Raw genomic sequence first — 16,712 nt, 5'->3', positions numbered from 1 at the left:
CTCCGGCCACAGTACACCAAAACTTAAAGGGTATACAGTCATGTAATCTCAGCAGCAACAAGTGGTTTGTATGTTGCTTTTGATTCCTTATTGGTAAATGTACGACTGCATTCGATTCTGTTCCATATGGTATGTATGTCCACGTGGAATGGTACATCACAAATGAAAAAAATACACGTACGTGCTTCATTTTTCATGTTTTGTGTACTGCAGTTGACTAATTAAAGCCATAAAGAGGTACATGTATTCTAAAAATCATCGAATCAAATTAATTTATTTGTGAAGATTTCACTGAGAAGTCATGAAAATGAAACGTTGTCTTTTGGAAAGGATGAAACCGCGTTCTCCATATGGTTCAAATTCGTTTCAAAAGCTAAATACCTGTTGAATACGTTGATAATGTTATATGATTGTGGCATAGGTAAGGCACTGAAGTGTCCTTTTGCTTAGTGACAATAAGATAAGAAGATCGCAAAGTGTACGTCCGGTTGTGTATGTCCAGTTTTGAGTACATTGGAATACATGTAGTTACGGGCAAAGAGTGAGATCAATGTTCAGCAATGGTCAATGTTATTTGACTATTGGTAAAAGAAACAAGGTTAAAGCACTGAAATTGGAAGATGAATCTAAAGAAAAGCCATAAGGGGCAATTTTGATAAAACATATGTAAGGTCGAATATATAACCCACAGAATGTGATATTTGAAAGTAGCTGGTTAAGTTGATTGGCATATGATCTTTTCGAAAGGAGTTTGATCGCTTGCTCAGTGAAAAATGGTGATAATAAGTTTAAGACATGTAGGATGCGAAGATTGATGACGACAGAAGCTTTGTAAGGCATGATGTGTATATAGAATGATCTGATCTTTGGAAAGAAATGAGTGATAACAAACAAGAAGTCTGTTGATGGAAATCAAGGGAAAACTTACCTTATTATTAGTGACATCGTAAAGCAAGTAAACAAATAAACATATTTGTTCCTCATCACTACCTAAGTCCTCACCACTCTTTCCTCCAGTAGCTTGGAAGAGGACCACTAAATACGATGGTCCCATCATTTTGGCTAATTAATCCAACAAGTATACTCCGTGTTACCACTTCGCTCCCTTTCTACACACTAACTATTCAGAGTGCAAGCACCACAGTTTTATTCGTTCGCCATGTGGTGTACACAGATGAAGTGGCTTTTGTATTCAGCGACACTCGATAGTCCACCCATTCAAACGTGGCGATAGGGGCGAGTACGCTTGCGCGGTGCTCAACCCAGTTTACTCGACCGTGAACAGCTGTGGACCCAATCAAGGATGCGATTTCGATACAAAAAAGACAAGTAAGCGACTCTTCTCTCCAGTGATCTAGGTTTGGAATGGTTTTAATGGCATACCTCGTTGTGTCATTAGGCCAACGATTATCTCAGAGACTTGCCCAGGTCACCACGTGACATAATTGGACGGCCAGCTTAACACAGATTATCGACACAATATAAAATCATTTTGGCGGGAATGTTTTCTATGCTGCATAATCCCTGCTTCCCTTTTTTACATTAAAAACAATATGTAAATCCGGTTCCGTAAATCCTTCAGGAAGCAGGCGACAGACGGGTGCGCCCAGGAAATTTGTCATTTTCTCCCATCAAGTCAGATGCAGAGCTCTAAGCGAGTGCGACCAAAGCAGTGAAGTTTTGTATTTCATTAGTTAAATGAGACTGTACGTATCGTCCAATCTCTGTTTTCTTTACCATGTTTAAGAAACTGAAAAATGCGTTAAATTATCACTTGCAGCAGTATAAAAAAGTGCGATTTTAAATATTGTTCTGCTAGTCCTTACTCGCCCGGGACAAGATAACGCCTGTGTACAAACAAAATTATCACCATTCCAAGATGAATGGATTGGTCCCGTCCTGTTGAGACATTCATCTGTCTAGGGGATGGGTCAGCACTTGGAACCCCAATCAAACTCATTATCACCTCCGCGTGGAGACCGGCCAACGATCAAAGGAGCAATCAGTCGGCGTCTCCCGCTGTCAGAGCGGACCGCGCCCAGGGACCGGGCACCTCTCTCCCCGTCGGTGTGGCCGGGGTGTTGATTCACGGGCATAAACTCATCTTCGGAAACAAACTGCTAACAACACAGTTATTAGGAACAATTTTAACTGTATCAGAAAGTGTGATCTGTGCTCGAAAAATTCAATAAAGGATTCGAGATACATTCAAGTACACTCGCGCCGTCTACCCAAATTCTATCGAAACACACATTTTTATACAATGCCAATCCTCAAAATTATTACCTTTTGGATATTTTTGTAAAACTATCGAGCAGCTGATGAATATACCGAAAAACGTTTACCCAATGCCCATAACTAACAAAGTCATGAACAGTTTTTAGCCGAATTAGAAAACTTTAGAACTATAGAGCGACGCTCTTTCCATCCCACCACGCACATACGGATCTCTGGGGATCCCAGGGGCCTTCCAATTTGAATTTAAAGGTTTAATTGCCCGTGTAGCCCGAATTGCGACAGCCCGCGCGAAGGTATAGGTCTAATCATGACAAGCTGTCAACGCACTTTCGTCATCCGTGTCTTCTTGACTTCACGGGACACCAAACTATTACAGGGATCATTAGGCATTGACCACCAGCTTGGAATCCAACCAAACCGTGGGGTAAATATGGCTATCATTTTGGCCAGATTGTTCAAAAGAGTAACCAACTTAAACATCGATGTTTATACAACGCCTCGACGAAACTTAAGGGAACGATAACGATAACGCCACGATAAATTAAAGCCAGGCTGGCGATTTTTATTTTGAACAGCACTCTGGACTAGGATCTGTGAAGGGTACTTAAGTATTGGCGCCAATACCCAGTTACTTTGCCAGTCGCATTACTGAATTGAAGGTTTCAAAGTTTCTGAACATCTTGAGAATACGATGCGCGCTTTTACCCGCTGCTCGAATATAGGGTCCTACATTTGTATTCCGGGCAAGCGTTCCAGCCTAAATTATATTTCCAATACTTTTATTACCAACCATCATGTTTATAGTTAGGCACTCGAGACCACTGCTTGAGGTAGATTGACTCTACACTCATCCCGATAATCCTTCGCAGCGCCGGATTGAAATGATGGAGATGACAGTTAGGAAAGACTGACATTTGAACGCCGGCTCTACTGACTTAGGTGTGTAGACCAACACAGGCGTATAATAGATTAATTTCACCAAGGACGTTGAAAATAATTTTAGTACAGGTGTTCCTTATCCTTACTAAGCCTTTACTTTGGGCAGATGACAAATTTGCGCGAAAACGCTATGAGCGGGAATTTCAAATCTTCCCGCCAAAAAGTTATTGGCCTACGTTGAAGCGTTGTACCAATTCAACATCTTCAATAACTTCGTGTCTCATATCAACATACTAGACTCCAAAGACAATAGAAACATGCATATTACATGTCAATTGACTTAGGCTTTGTGATGGTGTTCAAAAATGACCATAAATTCTTTTTGACTACATCTAGGTATAATATTTGTAGCCACTCCACCAAGTGAGTGTTTGAGGTACTGAATAAACAGTATATTCCACTATTTCTGACATTTCTCATATCCTGGTCAATTAAAAATGACTTTTCTCGAGATCGCTGGGGTTGTTTTCTCAATTTTACTTTTGGGCATCGTAGTCTTTCTTGGTGTGGTGCTCTACATGAAATTCTCCAGGTAGGAGTTTTATTCAAAAGTCTTTTGAGGACCATATCGTGATATATTTCCAAGTTCCAACTTTAGTATACAGGGTGTCCCAATCACATTGACATGATCAATGATGCAAAATAAAGCCAGTTTGCCCTTATAGGGGCTCACATTTGAAAACTTGGCCTAACTAGGCCTACAGAATAGCCGGGACAGTAGTAGCTCTGTACATTATGTACACTCTGTCCCTCTGTACATAATGTACACATTCCTATCATTTAGCACAGAGTGTCCCGGGTATTCTGCAGTAGCTCCGAAAACTTTTAAATATTCATTGTCCAATGTGTGGATAGCTACTTTCTTATTGATGAAGGCCTATGAAGTGGTGTGGGTCTTATAGCAGGACTTTACTGCCTGATGTGCTGGCTACATATATAACCCTAGGGCCTTCAGTAATGACTGTTCTGTTTAATTTCAGTCCGATGTGTCAAAGTAAAGCAAGGCTTGATGGGGAAACAGTGGTGGTGACTGGAGCCAACACAGGCATTGGAAAGATTGCTGCTGAAGATTTGGCGAAAAGAGGTTTGTTTGTCTTGCATAAGAGCTGATATTCCTCTGTTAGAATGTAGCAGTTGACGAGCAGTGATGTCCATTATCACAGCTGTGAACCTAAAGAACCCCTCCCCCTGCAAAGTTCTGACATCTCAAGGTCTTTGACTGATTTCCACTTCAATTCCACTTCAGGTGCCAGGGTGATCCTAGCATGTCGGAATGTCAACAAAGGCCGCGAGGCAGCAGACGATATCATCTCGAGACTCGACAATGGCAGGAATGTCAAGGTCATGGAGGTTGACCTCTCGTCACTAACGTCTGTTAGAAAATTTGTGGAGAAGTTTCTTAAAGGTTTGTAAATGGGGCATGTTGGTACATTTAGCCCAGAATACATGAACATGCCTAAAGAATGAAAAGAATAAAAGTGTGGCTGCTGTATTTTGAGAATGTCAACATTGCGGATCCTAACTAAATGCGCCATAAATTTGTTCCAGAGGAAGACAGATTAGATATCCTGTTAAACAATGCTGGTTGCGGGTGGTTACCTGAGAGAGTCATCACAAAGGATGGGCTGGAGTTGACCATGGCCTCAAACCACTATGGTAAGATAAGAAATATATAACGACGGACAAGTGATACAATTTTTGTACTAACATACATCAAGCAGACAGACATTTTGTAAATTACAAGAGACAAGATACAAAGCCTAGGGTTATAAGAGTGGAGTTATCAAATTCTGAATGATATATTATTGACATTGTAACATTATTTCAGATTTAACTGATTCCGTTTGCTCCTCACTTTCAGGTCATTTTCTGTTAACCAACCTGCTCCTGGACAGATTGAAGTCCTGTGCCCCAAGTCGTGTTGTAAATGTCTCCTCAGTTGCGCACAAGTGGGGGAAGATTGACTTCGATGACTTAGCATATGAAAAGAGTTATCAAAGGCTCAAGGTTTACCCGGACAGCAAGTTGGCAAATATATACTTTACAAAGGAGTTGGCCAAAAGACTTAAAGGTAGGTTAGCTCCAGTGAATGCATTTGAAATTGCTCAATAACGCTAAACATATCGCGAATGCTAATATCTGGTTAAAAACATAGGAAATGTCTGGGATATTCTGAGTCGATTTTGATTTCTACCCGCAGGTACTGGTGTGACTGCGAACACGCTCCATCCCGGTACAATCAACAGCGACTTTGGCAGACATGCCGGGCTAACCAAGTTGCCTGGTGTTGCTGGTTTCTCGCAGTTGTTCTTGAAGACTACTGTCCAAGGAGCCCAGACATCAATATATTGCTGTGTCGCAGAGGAACTTGAGACAGTGTCGGGAAAGTATTTTAGGTAGGTTCAAGACATTCAGTTCTTGTTTTACCCCTCAGCCCTAAAGGCTAGAGGGGTATTGTTAATGCGGGTGCCATCTGTTCGTTTAGTTTCCACAGTATATCTCTGCAGCCATTGCTGCTAGGCATTTCATCTTTGGGTGATAGGATGGTCCAGTCAAATTATTTCCTAGTTACACAAGAAAATCTTGACCGATGAAAAAACTTGTTGATAAGTGTCCTGTTCTGGCTTTCAGCGATTGCAAAGAGAAGAAATGTAGTGGTGAAGCATATGATGAGGATGCTGCCGAGACCCTGTGGGATGTGAGCGAGACTTTAGTGGGGCTGAAGTGACAAGGAAGACAGATGGGAGAATGACGTGGGAACGAGCCAAGACACGTTGCGATGGGAGACCTTGTACGTAGATGATGGGATTGAAGGAAGCATGTACGGATGAGAGCGTGACCATAACAGGATTACACTTGTGAGGAAATTAGCGAAGAAACATTGGGGTGTGAGACTTTATCAGGCTCAAATGACGAGGAGGCAGCTCTAGCAGAGACTGCAGAATGTGAGGGAGACCTTCGATGAGATACACATAGTCAATAGATAAAGGGAATCAGCAAAGACACTTTGGAAGTGGGACTTATTTTGGTGATTTGCACAAAACTTGTAAATGGTCATCAAAATATCCAGTATTCGTGTACTTCAGGTCAAAGAAGAAGCAGATTCTCATCAATTGAAATCTTAACACAGTTTATAATCAAAGGAACTTGTATCATTGCACAAACTTATTCCATAAAATGTACATACATGTACACTCGGAAACTAATTGTGTGCTTCTCTGCGAAACATTGAACATGTACATCACATGTGCATTGTATTTCTACCCGTTGTTTTCCAAACACAATTACCTCGCTCAGTGAATGCAAATGTGTTTCTTGTACATGTATCTGTGATAGACATTTTGCACATTGAGCTGTAAATAAATTTAATTTATATGAAATACATTCAGCTTCATTTTTTCCCCATAAAGATAGAAATCGATGCAGAAAGGATTCTATGTTGGAAAAGACCTTCTCCTGCCATGAAAAGAACCAGAACCAGCTTCAGTGATTGTAGCTGTTCGACCCATATGCCACCTCTGTGGAATAATCCGACAAATTTTTTTTTCAACTATCTTTTATTATAAAATGCCATGATTTAGTGAAACACCAAAAAAGAAACAAAATACATGATTACCTTTAATTACCGAATCTCTTTCTTGACCAACAGCACATTAATTCAAAAAATATCTTCTTACAAGGATCCAACTATACACTATTTGTATGGGACTTGTGCAAACCAAAACATTACGCCAAATAGTCAACAACAGAAAATAACTTCAGAACTTCCACACCAGGAAGCTCTCATGATTTAGAGCAGAGCATCACAATATGGGTCACACCTAAATCAAATTGGTTTGTATTTAACAAAATGATGAAAAGGGTTACCCAGGAAAAGAGTGAACTTTTAACGACACAGATTACAAAATAGATGACACTACGGAAATCATATCAGATTCCTTATCTTTTTATTCTTATCTTAAGAAAAATCATATGGAATCACAACTTGGTATCTTTTCTAGCTTATTATGAACCTCAATAGGCTCTACAGAACACAGTTATCGTATCCACACTGACGCCTTCAGGCCGATACTATCAGGAGCACCCTTACTGGATCAGAACTTAAAATGGCCGAAGTCCGAAAAAGCAATGTTTCTTGAAACGAGGCCACAACAGCTAACTTTATTCTTAATGTCTCAATCACCTCCTCCAGACCTCAGCATAGGAGCGTCCATTGTGGTTGTGAATCATGTCCTCTATAGTCCGATAGTATAAGATCGGCCTTTAGGATTGTGGATCGGCGATGGTCTTGGCTCCGACACGCACCACTCGTACCAGACATTCTTCTTGTTGACCAGACGCCAGAAATGCACGACTAACTTCTCATCCTTTGCAAGTTTCATGGGTCTCTGGAAAATGATTAGACAAGAGTAAGTTGAGCAGTGGCAGTGTTAAAGAGTGTCTGACTGGTAATCGGAATGATGTGGGTTCAATGCCCAGCCAGTTCTACTTGGTACATGTACTTTCAACTGGCCTGGAATACCCCAGTGTAGCGTAGCATGTGCTTTCCTTGGTTTTCAACAACAATAACCATCATTCACAAGTGCTCAGAACCAAAATTCAGCACTTGTGCTCAGAATTAACATTCGCCACATGTGCTCAGATGCAACATTCACCACATGTACTCAGTTAAGTGTACCGCACGTAGAACTACAATTGACTTTTTGATGAAAAGCTGGCAGATGAAGTTACTCACCGTGATGGGGAAGAGGATTGGAAACCAACTGAACATGCCCTGGGAATGCGTCTCTGGAACGATACTCAACGTGACATCTTTGTATAGAACGGTATCAAAGTAACCAGCAAATCCATGAAGGACACAATTCTCCTTGATCTGGAACTCTAAATCAATGTAGCGTGTGTTGTCGATTTGGCCTGGAAGAGATTGAATTCAATGTTAGCAGATATGACAGGGAATCAACAAGTATCAACTCACCAAGCCTCAAGCTTTCAATGACACAAGTATCTTTAGCACTTACAGACCTGGACCCGCTTGTTCATAAAATTTAATAATGCCATCTACTGCAATGCATCATCCAAATGTAGGATAATTTTCATTCAAGCTCTGCTATTCAACCTAATTACTCATGATAACATATGGTGATGACTGGATTTAGCCCGACTCTAAGTCTAAAGCCGAAATCGTGAAATTAATTTGCACTTACCCCATTTTGGATGAGTGAATTCAAACACTGGTTTGGGTGGTGACATCAAGTGGCAGTTGTGGAGTCGTACAACATATGGTGTCTCATACGGAGCCTGAAATCAAGACGAGTGAACATACATGTAGGACTCAGTTGGGATGCAGTATGCAAGGTTGGCATGACACTGGTCCCACTGACTGACCCAATACACTTTCCTTCGTGGAGAGAAGCAAGGATGTTGGGTGCCCTGCTCAAGGACACAGAGATCAAACAGAAGTGACCCAGCCAGAAATCAATCATGTAACTGTTTCGGTTAAGGACTAATGTCCTGTTGCTATATTGTTTCAGAACTGACATGCAATTCCCCAGGCTATCAAACAACAGCATCTAAGATCAACATTACCTCATAATGTTTGTCTCGTTCCTTACAAAGACGCACTTCGTTGTAAAGTTTGGACGATTGAAGTGGTGCAAGGTAGGATGTGTACTTGCTGGGAATCACTATCCCATCCTCTGGAACAAATAACACACAAATTAAACATGTGAATGCAAAAGAATTTGTAGATAAGTTTGACATGTTTAGACTGCTGGTTACACATGCAGCCAAGTGCAAAACACTGATTATCTTTAAGAGAATGAGCAGTTGATGGTTTGCACAGCAACAGTCCACACACGCTTCATCCATTTTCAGGTTTTATATTCACACCTACTCACCTTTGAGGAAATCTTGAGCACCATCCAAACATTCGGGCGACAGTTCATTGTCACTAAACGAACCCAACAGCTCACTGACCATGATATCAGCTTTGACGGGTGCCTTCCATTCTCGCATGTCACACGACACTACCGTCACGATGTTGCCCCATTCCTCCTCACGCATACCCTCAAGTCTGCAACACATAATGATAAAAGTCAGAAACCAAGGTGCCTCGCACCTGGTGCCAAGTTCGGGCCAAGTAAAAGAACCCTTGCCAAAGACAGTTACCTATATGCCATTCACTTTCATAAGCAAGCAAACTCATAAGAGAGAGCACAGAAGAAGAGGAAACTCAGATAGGCCATATCCCTCAAGAGTCAAATACTTACGTGATCACAGCGTTAGGATTCTTTTCCACGGCATAAACCTGGATTTTTCTGCCGGCTTTGTTTGCAGCGATTATTGAAGCAGTGACTAGAGGACCACGGCCAGCACCAACTACCATCACAATACTGCAAGAAGGAAACGTATATTGTACTGTACCCACAAGCACCTGTTTTCTCAAAAAGATTCTACTGCAAGATAGCAGGTATCAAGGATTTTGTGAGTATCTGTTAAAGAGAGGGCAGATAGACCTCAACCAGTGGAAGATATGCAGCAGCTGGTCTTGTAGCAAAAGTAATGTTCATTTATGTCCTGGAGACTAAACATACCATGTTTGACTTGCTTTCTCCTCCTCTGGGATCCTGTCAAGTAGCGCATGATACACAGCCTGCAATCAAACACATTTGAAATCAGGTATTTTAAGGGGACCACAAAAATAACTTTTCAGAATATCATGCCTTTGAATTGATTTCTCTCCTCTTCAAGTTTCAAGACAGTAATGCATATGTCACTACTCAGACAGCTGAATGCCTTTATTCTCGCTGAACACCAGAAATGAACTCAACCTTTGATGTAATGCATACCAACAACTTGATTGTCTGCACCAAGTGAATTTACAAGATTTGCCCAGATGCAACTTGGGTGACACCAGATTTCACAAATCCAAGAAAAAAACCAATACATACCTTCTGATATTGTGAATACTTGACCGGATCCTTCTCAAATACTTCATATGTCTGTGACTCTAGATTGTCCATCAGAGGCTGCAAGGGAGTTAGTGTCCACATTAAAGGGGTGCACAGTTAGTTTATACTGCAAACTGGCATTTACATGATCTTCTGCCAACTTTTCTCAAAAATCACATCAGTCAGTCACTTTATGTCAAAGTAACCCATTCCGAGGACTGCTCACTGGCGCAATATTTGGTGCCAGTACTGAAAAGAAGGCTATCGCGTTTACTTACGCAGGCACTGTGCCAGAAAACGAACACGCTAAATGTTCATGAACTATAGAAGCCCCAGAGGATAACATTTGAGAGACTTTTTCTGATATTTTCTTCACAACAGCCGTCCGACTCACCTGTAGAGGGCATTGCAAATAGTCCTCATATCCTTTAGCAAACAGTGACACCGGATCCAACGGTGACTGACTCTGAAACAGAAACAATTCTAAATGTTATTGTGACAAAGATAAATGCATTTACAGCACAAAGAGTTGAAGGCCAGAGGAGAAAAGCTACACGGAATAGCCAAATTGTTCACCAAATTTTAGCATCGTGAAAATAACAGTTTACAGTAGCAGTAAGATTTCATTCAGTGTTTTCATCCAGTCTTGTTCCGTGTAACATTGTAGTAACAGGTCTGCATAATATTTACCTGCCATAAATGATCAACGTACTGAACATACGACCTCATTCCCTTCTCTGGATGATGGCACGCCCCTGTCACAATGATCTGTACATCGAACTGGAACGAAGAAAAGAAATGGATACCACTTTCAATCATAGTATGTGAAGATGTTGTTGGTTGTTCAACTACCAGTACACGAATTTCCAGCAGACACTGAAGTGAACGGTTTCTGCAATTTCTGACACCTGTTTTGGGCCAGTCATTTTTTTTTTTTACAGAATTTTCTAACCTTGTCCCTTGATCACCAAACACCACCAAAATAATTAAGACACCCACCTTTAAAGCTCTCTTGAAGAAAGACTGATGAGCTCTTGAGAGAACAGGATAGCCTTTCTTATTGGTCAGGAACAGATTTGTTGGGAGAATGACAACTTTGAGTGGTTCACCAAACCAGCGATCGATATGTTCCTCAGATATCAGATCGGCACTTAGCTCTAGAGCAACAGCTATCTTTCTGTTGAAATCACAGATTGTGCGAAATTTATTCCACCTGAAATAACAAAGTAAGGATATCAAACTAATGCAACAATATGACAGAATATCAGGATTCAAAACTACTTATTCCGGTTTGATTTTGATTGCAGGTTGTTGCAATTAACAAGTCTTGTCTCCAGGTACCTGCACTGACAAACGTAAACAAACAGCTGGATGCGGAACTACTTTTCTTACCATTCCCAAGTATCTTTGACCGTCTCCTCATTGTGGGGCATGTCATCATCAAAGATTTCTTCCACACTCTCCCGCGGCGACCTCATCGGAATGTTCATCCATACCTGACACAAAAATATTAATTATTTCGGGTTTTCTGATATGCAATTAGCCTAAGAATTTAAAATCGAGCAAGGCTGCTATTACGACCCGAGTTCTTAAGGAGGGTTTTCAATACAACAGGATATTGAATTGACGACACAACAAAGATTTGTTCAAAGGACAACAGAGGCACATTCAATGACTGTGACTTGAACTGGTTAACACGTCACTGACCTGCTGATTTGTTCCTCCAATGATATGTTGATTGAGATTTCGTGCAAGGTTTGAGCAATTATAACTCCTCAGCTTCATGATGATGGCTGGCAGACTGAGGTGGCCCATGTAGGAGAGCTCCTGGTGAAACGCCTGGAATGAAAAACACAAGTTAACATAGACCCAAGTTGCTTTCAAACGGCTTCTTTTTCTCTACAACTCAGTGGAAACTATTATCTGTACAAGATTTATAACAATTTCGTCAAAACATTTTACCGAGAAAAGGCACAGGACAACTACTAACCATTTCTGAATTTTTTCGTAGCGCCGGATTTGTGGAGTCGAGCTGTAACCATGGTGATAGTTTGCCAACAATGAGATTTGACCAATCTGAAGAAAACAAGAGGAACATCCAGATTTGTGAAAATAATGGCATGCAGGTATCGAATTGATTTTCTCCTCAAGGCGACAAAGGTTTACTCCAGCCGAATCTACTGACAGATGTTCCGAGTGTGCGTGTTTGATTTGTTTTGGCGCTAATTTGTCTTTTTTCGAAAAGGCCTATTACCTGAACCAGGAAGAATCAAATCCGACCGTGTAAATGGTCCAGGTCGATCTTTGGCAGGACTCTCCAGGAATTCTCGCTTGAAACGCGGGTTCACAATTGGCATACATGCAAACTGATATCTGAAAAGCAAAGTTGCAGAATTGATACAGATGAGATTGGCTAAGAAGAGCTAGTTATCACGTCTACCCATTCCAAACACAAAGTAAGCACCCTAATAAGCTGAGCAGGTCCTGGCTAAAAGTGCATGGTTGTGGTCTTCTGGCTAGTAAAAGGCCAGCCCCTCAACATCTGCCGAATTGACAGGTAATGCATGTTGTCTGGGTTTTTTTTTAAACATGATACAGCACAACATTCCTTGCAGTAAAGCATGGACCTGTACTGTGCGACTGTAGAGTGAGGCCTACTGTCATGACTCTCATGCTGTACATTATGCCATTAGTGCATGGTAGTGCACTTTTCCACCCCACAAACTCACCCAGAACGCGTTACTTCCTCCAGACTTTCATTTACAGTTTGTGCAAAGTGGCAATCTAAACCACAAGATGCACGCTGCTGAGTTGTTTGTTGGGCCATTTCATTCAATTTGACGTTTTATTTGGACAAAATGTAATTTTCAATCATTCACATGTGATTTTACAATCTCCATCACCAAAAACTTCTGGAACTGACAGAAAACCTCTGACCACAAACGCAGCCTCCATTTTCATTTCTAGTAATGTTCCAAACAAATTTTTAAAACCTCAACTTATTATAATAGTTTTACTTAAATATATATCAAAAACTATTTTTTTTAAATATATGTATACATATTTTTGAAATTTCTTGAACGTAAGGCAAATAATACCCTAATAAACTATGCACTATTTAATGTTACGCATATTGCTACAACATCTATTAATTGTGATGTGGCCGCGTTGGCAGAGGAAAACAAGTTTTCTTCCCAAAATTAGGAGATTGGTTCAATTTGTAACAAAGTCGTTCATTGGATAAAATTTGGTACTATAATTGAAAAAATTCTCGACTTCGTTTCGGTATGATCATGATGATTGACTTCACTCGGCGCAAAAAGGCTCCCCACCCCCTAACCCGCAGTTTAACCATCCTTAATGATAGTGGTGATGCCGTGATCCTAAGCCAAGACAGAACTAGGCGAGGTCCGGGGCCGTGGTAACCCATTATTTTTTTTGAAACAATGCTGCCTGAAGTTGAACTGAAGTAAATAATGTACATTTTAGCAGACGAATTTTTGACAACCTCGACCTCGGAAGTGACCTGGTGTCGTGTGATAGTTTAGGAAGTAGGCCTAATACACATACTTGGTGAAGTCTAGTAGTGATAAGTGACAGCTTTCTGTATTAGAGTTGCTTAGTTAGTACCAAAATTTTCTGATTTCTCTATGGCCTTGGGTTAGAAGCATCCTGGTTACGATGGCTATCAGAGAAGTCAAGATCTGCCTTGTGGGGGTGAGTCTACTCTTTAATCACAACTCCTTACCTCTCTCATTTGACCATTATAACAATCAGCATTGACCACAAGGTTGCTGATTTGTCATGTTGATTGTTTTGGTGAAATCTGCGCATTGTACCAGTGCAGTTGGAGTGCAGAGGTAGCTGTCATCAGGAGAATCCCTTTGGCTTTGAAGAGGACCAAAGCAATGGATGTATTTATTGTCCCACGACATACATGATGTTAAATGTAAGATATTTTGTCTGTCATTTAAAGGAAAGTAATGTACATTTTTTCTTCTGCAGAAAATGGGAGTAGGGAAGACATGCATTGCGGAAAGATTTGTCTCTGAAACATTCAAAGTCACAGAAACAACTATAGGGTAAGAGTGTTATGTCTGAGGCGAACAGTGATGGCAATTAGGATGGATGCCTGAAAAATTGACTTGTCAATGAGGGCAAAACAAAGGAGCGAAAAAACCTGTCCATTGTTTTCCATACTCTGACTGTCCTGCAGATTGTATACAGGCAGGTCATGTGTCAAAGAAACATATTTGATCTTGGCATTTAACCACACTGTAAAACTGAATTTCATTTTACTGAGTTATATGACACAATATCAGTATATTCTACATCTTTACAATTTGATCATTTCACTTTCAGGGCCTTGTTCATGACAAAGACATTCATTTTGGATGGAACTGTATATAAGTTTCAGATATGGGATACAGCAGGTCAAGAAAAGGTTTGTTTTAAGGAGGAGGTGGTCTTTGCTATTTTTACATTAGTAATGACAAGAGGCAATAATTTTTCGACTCAGTAATGACCATGTTTTGTTGAATTTTCTTCCAAGAACAGTCCATTTACTCATAATTTAGTGTGACCTTGCTTCTATACAGTCATATTCAGATATCCAATTCAACTTATCCCTTGTTTTTTTTCAGTATCGAGCCCTGGCACCAATGTATTACAGAGGAGCAGCAGCTGCAATAGTGGTCTATGACATAACAGAGGAGGTAACTGTCAACATTTTTTGTCCATTCTGACACTGCAGACCAACCAATTCTTTGGCTCCAATCTAGTCCCAACTATAGTCAGTAATACAGTAATCACTAAATCATGTGAGCCAAGCAAATGCTCGGAGCTCCTAACTTTTTGCAATATCCATGTGAGCATGGTGAGGAAGATAGCAACCTTTGTATGTTAGGATATCTCTTTTTAATTTTCGAATTGACAGCAGTATGTATTTGCTAATTGGGTTAAGGTAAATGTTATTGGACTGGTCTAGCTAAGGGACAGCCCGAACTGCATTTTTAACTGTCTTCATTTTAGGATAGTTTCAATTGTTTGAAAGGCTGGATCAAAGAGCTGCAGAGGTATGGGCCGCCAAATCTCCTGGTTGCGTTGTGTGGAAACAAGTGTGACCTTGGTGACCTTAGAGAGGTCACATTTGAAGGTAGGTACACAGTTATTTCAAGAAAATCTTGTCTTCAAAGACAGCTTTTCTCTGAGAGGTCTTGTTGTTAGGTGTGGCATTTCTCAGTTTATCTTCCAGCTATATTAAAACCAGGTTGTGGCGTCCTTTGCCTCACTAAAGCCTCACCCATAGTTATGAAACCTGTGCTTGACAAAAGTTGACATTTCTTTCCAGACGCCAAGGCCTTCTCCGAATCGTGCCATTCTATATTCCTGGAAACCAGCGCCAAAACAGGACAAAATGTTAATGAATTATTCATTGAAATAAGTAGGTTCACTTTTTTCTCTTTGTTAATTCAATATTAAGTTGATATCTAGATGAAAAAGATTCTTCTGGTAACAGTTATCAGGAGGCCTGGATTATGGAAATCGGCCTTGCCAAACCTGTCAAATTGCTCTGGGAAAGTATTCATCATTCATAACTGTTGTGTGTTACTTCCAGGCCGCAGTCTTCCTGCCGAAATCCAAGACAAAAATAGCTCACTGGTTCGATTGCCATCACGGAGGACGGCAGAGCGGCAGAAATCTTCGAAAGGATGCTGCAAATCATAATCTCGTCAATTGCCTCATATTTTTGTTGAGATTCATATGACTGCTGTTTACTGGAATAATGCAGTATTATGTACGCTCTCAAGGCAAGACCTCCCTTATTGGATCAATACCTGATCAAACATGGCTCTTTACCTTTCCTGCAAATTCATTGAGGAATTGCCTGGGCAGTAGACAGTGCAGTGAGCACAGCAACCTTGAGATCACAACCATATGACATTTATGACTATTGCTTGCACATTTGGTGCACACACACGTATCCGCATGAACAAACTGATTACAGAGAATGCAATGTCATTCTTGTATACAAATGAGTGCCAATTTTATCTAAATGTTGATTTTGTTGTATATTTTGTTTGAACATCATGGTTTACATACATGTACATGCTAGTACATGAAACATCTACAGTACATGTATGTAGGCCCTATAAGGCCCTACTTATTGGTGCTTATTGGTATATCCTCTATGATTCAAGACATCAACAAATATTTTATACTCGAGATGGGAGAGGGAGATATAAAGGAGTCCCAAGAATTAATGACAACCACTACGAAGGTATAGTTACAGATACTGCATACTGGGGAAGTTCCCGACACAGCGAGGCTAGATTTTGTTTTTAGTCCATATTTTATCTAATAATATTTGATAGGAATCATTTTAAAATTATACATTTTGATATCAACTGGATAAACTCATGTGATTGTGATTAATTCTTGTATCACCATTCCTTATACTGAAATGGTTTTATATTCAATAAATATATTTGAATCTGAACTTAATCAGTCTATGCCGTTCTTCTGTCAAGCATTTACTCTATGTGACACTGTCCTTACAACAAACTGCCCAGTGAATCAACGTGG

At 40.4% G+C, this 16,712-nt stretch overlaps 4 protein-coding genes across 4 annotated transcripts in view; 2 read left to right on the top strand and 2 right to left on the bottom strand.

The window, feature by feature from the left end:
- The window catches only part of LOC135496372 (epithelial splicing regulatory protein 1-like), a 53,170-nt gene extending 51,819 nt beyond the window's left edge, over window positions 1-1,351 (bottom strand). The window contains exon 1 of the mRNA XM_064785661.1: window positions 929-1,351. Within this exon, the coding sequence (XP_064641731.1) occupies window positions 929-1,057 (129 nt within the window). The 5' untranslated portion in view covers window positions 1,058-1,351. The remainder of the gene's footprint in view (window positions 1-928) is intronic.
- Window positions 1,352-3,573: 2,222 nt separating this feature from the next.
- LOC135495849 (retinol dehydrogenase 12-like) lies at window positions 3,574-6,584 on the top strand. Its single transcript, XM_064784833.1, has 7 exons — window positions 3,574-3,709; window positions 4,158-4,261; window positions 4,424-4,582; window positions 4,726-4,833; window positions 5,039-5,248; window positions 5,378-5,573; window positions 5,809-6,584. The coding sequence occupies exons 1-7, from the start codon at window positions 3,615-3,617 to the stop codon at window positions 5,903-5,905; spliced, it is 969 nt and encodes a 322-aa protein (XP_064640903.1). The 5' UTR covers window positions 3,574-3,614; the 3' UTR covers window positions 5,906-6,584.
- Window positions 6,585-6,618: 34 nt separating this feature from the next.
- LOC135495506 (protein arginine N-methyltransferase 5-like) lies at window positions 6,619-13,020 on the bottom strand. Its single transcript, XM_064784225.1, has 16 exons — window positions 12,857-13,020; window positions 12,382-12,500; window positions 12,118-12,203; window positions 11,835-11,966; window positions 11,520-11,623; window positions 11,127-11,340; window positions 10,818-10,907; window positions 10,522-10,593; window positions 10,128-10,205; window positions 9,771-9,829; window positions 9,447-9,569; window positions 9,075-9,250; window positions 8,764-8,873; window positions 8,382-8,475; window positions 7,913-8,091; window positions 6,619-7,565 (listed from the first exon to the last, which is right to left on the bottom strand). Exons 1-16 carry the CDS (start codon window positions 12,952-12,954, stop codon window positions 7,413-7,415), a joined length of 1,887 nt encoding a protein of 628 aa, XP_064640295.1. The 5' UTR covers window positions 12,955-13,020; the 3' UTR covers window positions 6,619-7,412.
- A 651-nt stretch (window positions 13,021-13,671) lies between these two features.
- LOC135495637 (ras-related protein Rab-22A-like) lies at window positions 13,672-16,618 on the top strand. Its single transcript, XM_064784452.1, has 7 exons — window positions 13,672-13,844; window positions 14,133-14,209; window positions 14,490-14,571; window positions 14,771-14,842; window positions 15,159-15,282; window positions 15,478-15,570; window positions 15,745-16,618. The coding sequence occupies exons 1-7, from the start codon at window positions 13,809-13,811 to the stop codon at window positions 15,852-15,854; spliced, it is 594 nt and encodes a 197-aa protein (XP_064640522.1). The 5' UTR covers window positions 13,672-13,808; the 3' UTR covers window positions 15,855-16,618.
- Window positions 16,619-16,712: the final 94 nt, after the last annotated feature.

This window comes from Lineus longissimus, chromosome 11, assembly GCF_910592395.1.
Source record: "Lineus longissimus chromosome 11, tnLinLong1.2, whole genome shotgun sequence".
NCBI classification, from domain to species: Eukaryota; Metazoa; Nemertea; class Pilidiophora; order Heteronemertea; family Lineidae; genus Lineus; species Lineus longissimus.
The sequence above is the reverse complement of the archived record's forward strand: the minus strand, read 5'-3'. Positions and strand labels throughout refer to the sequence as shown.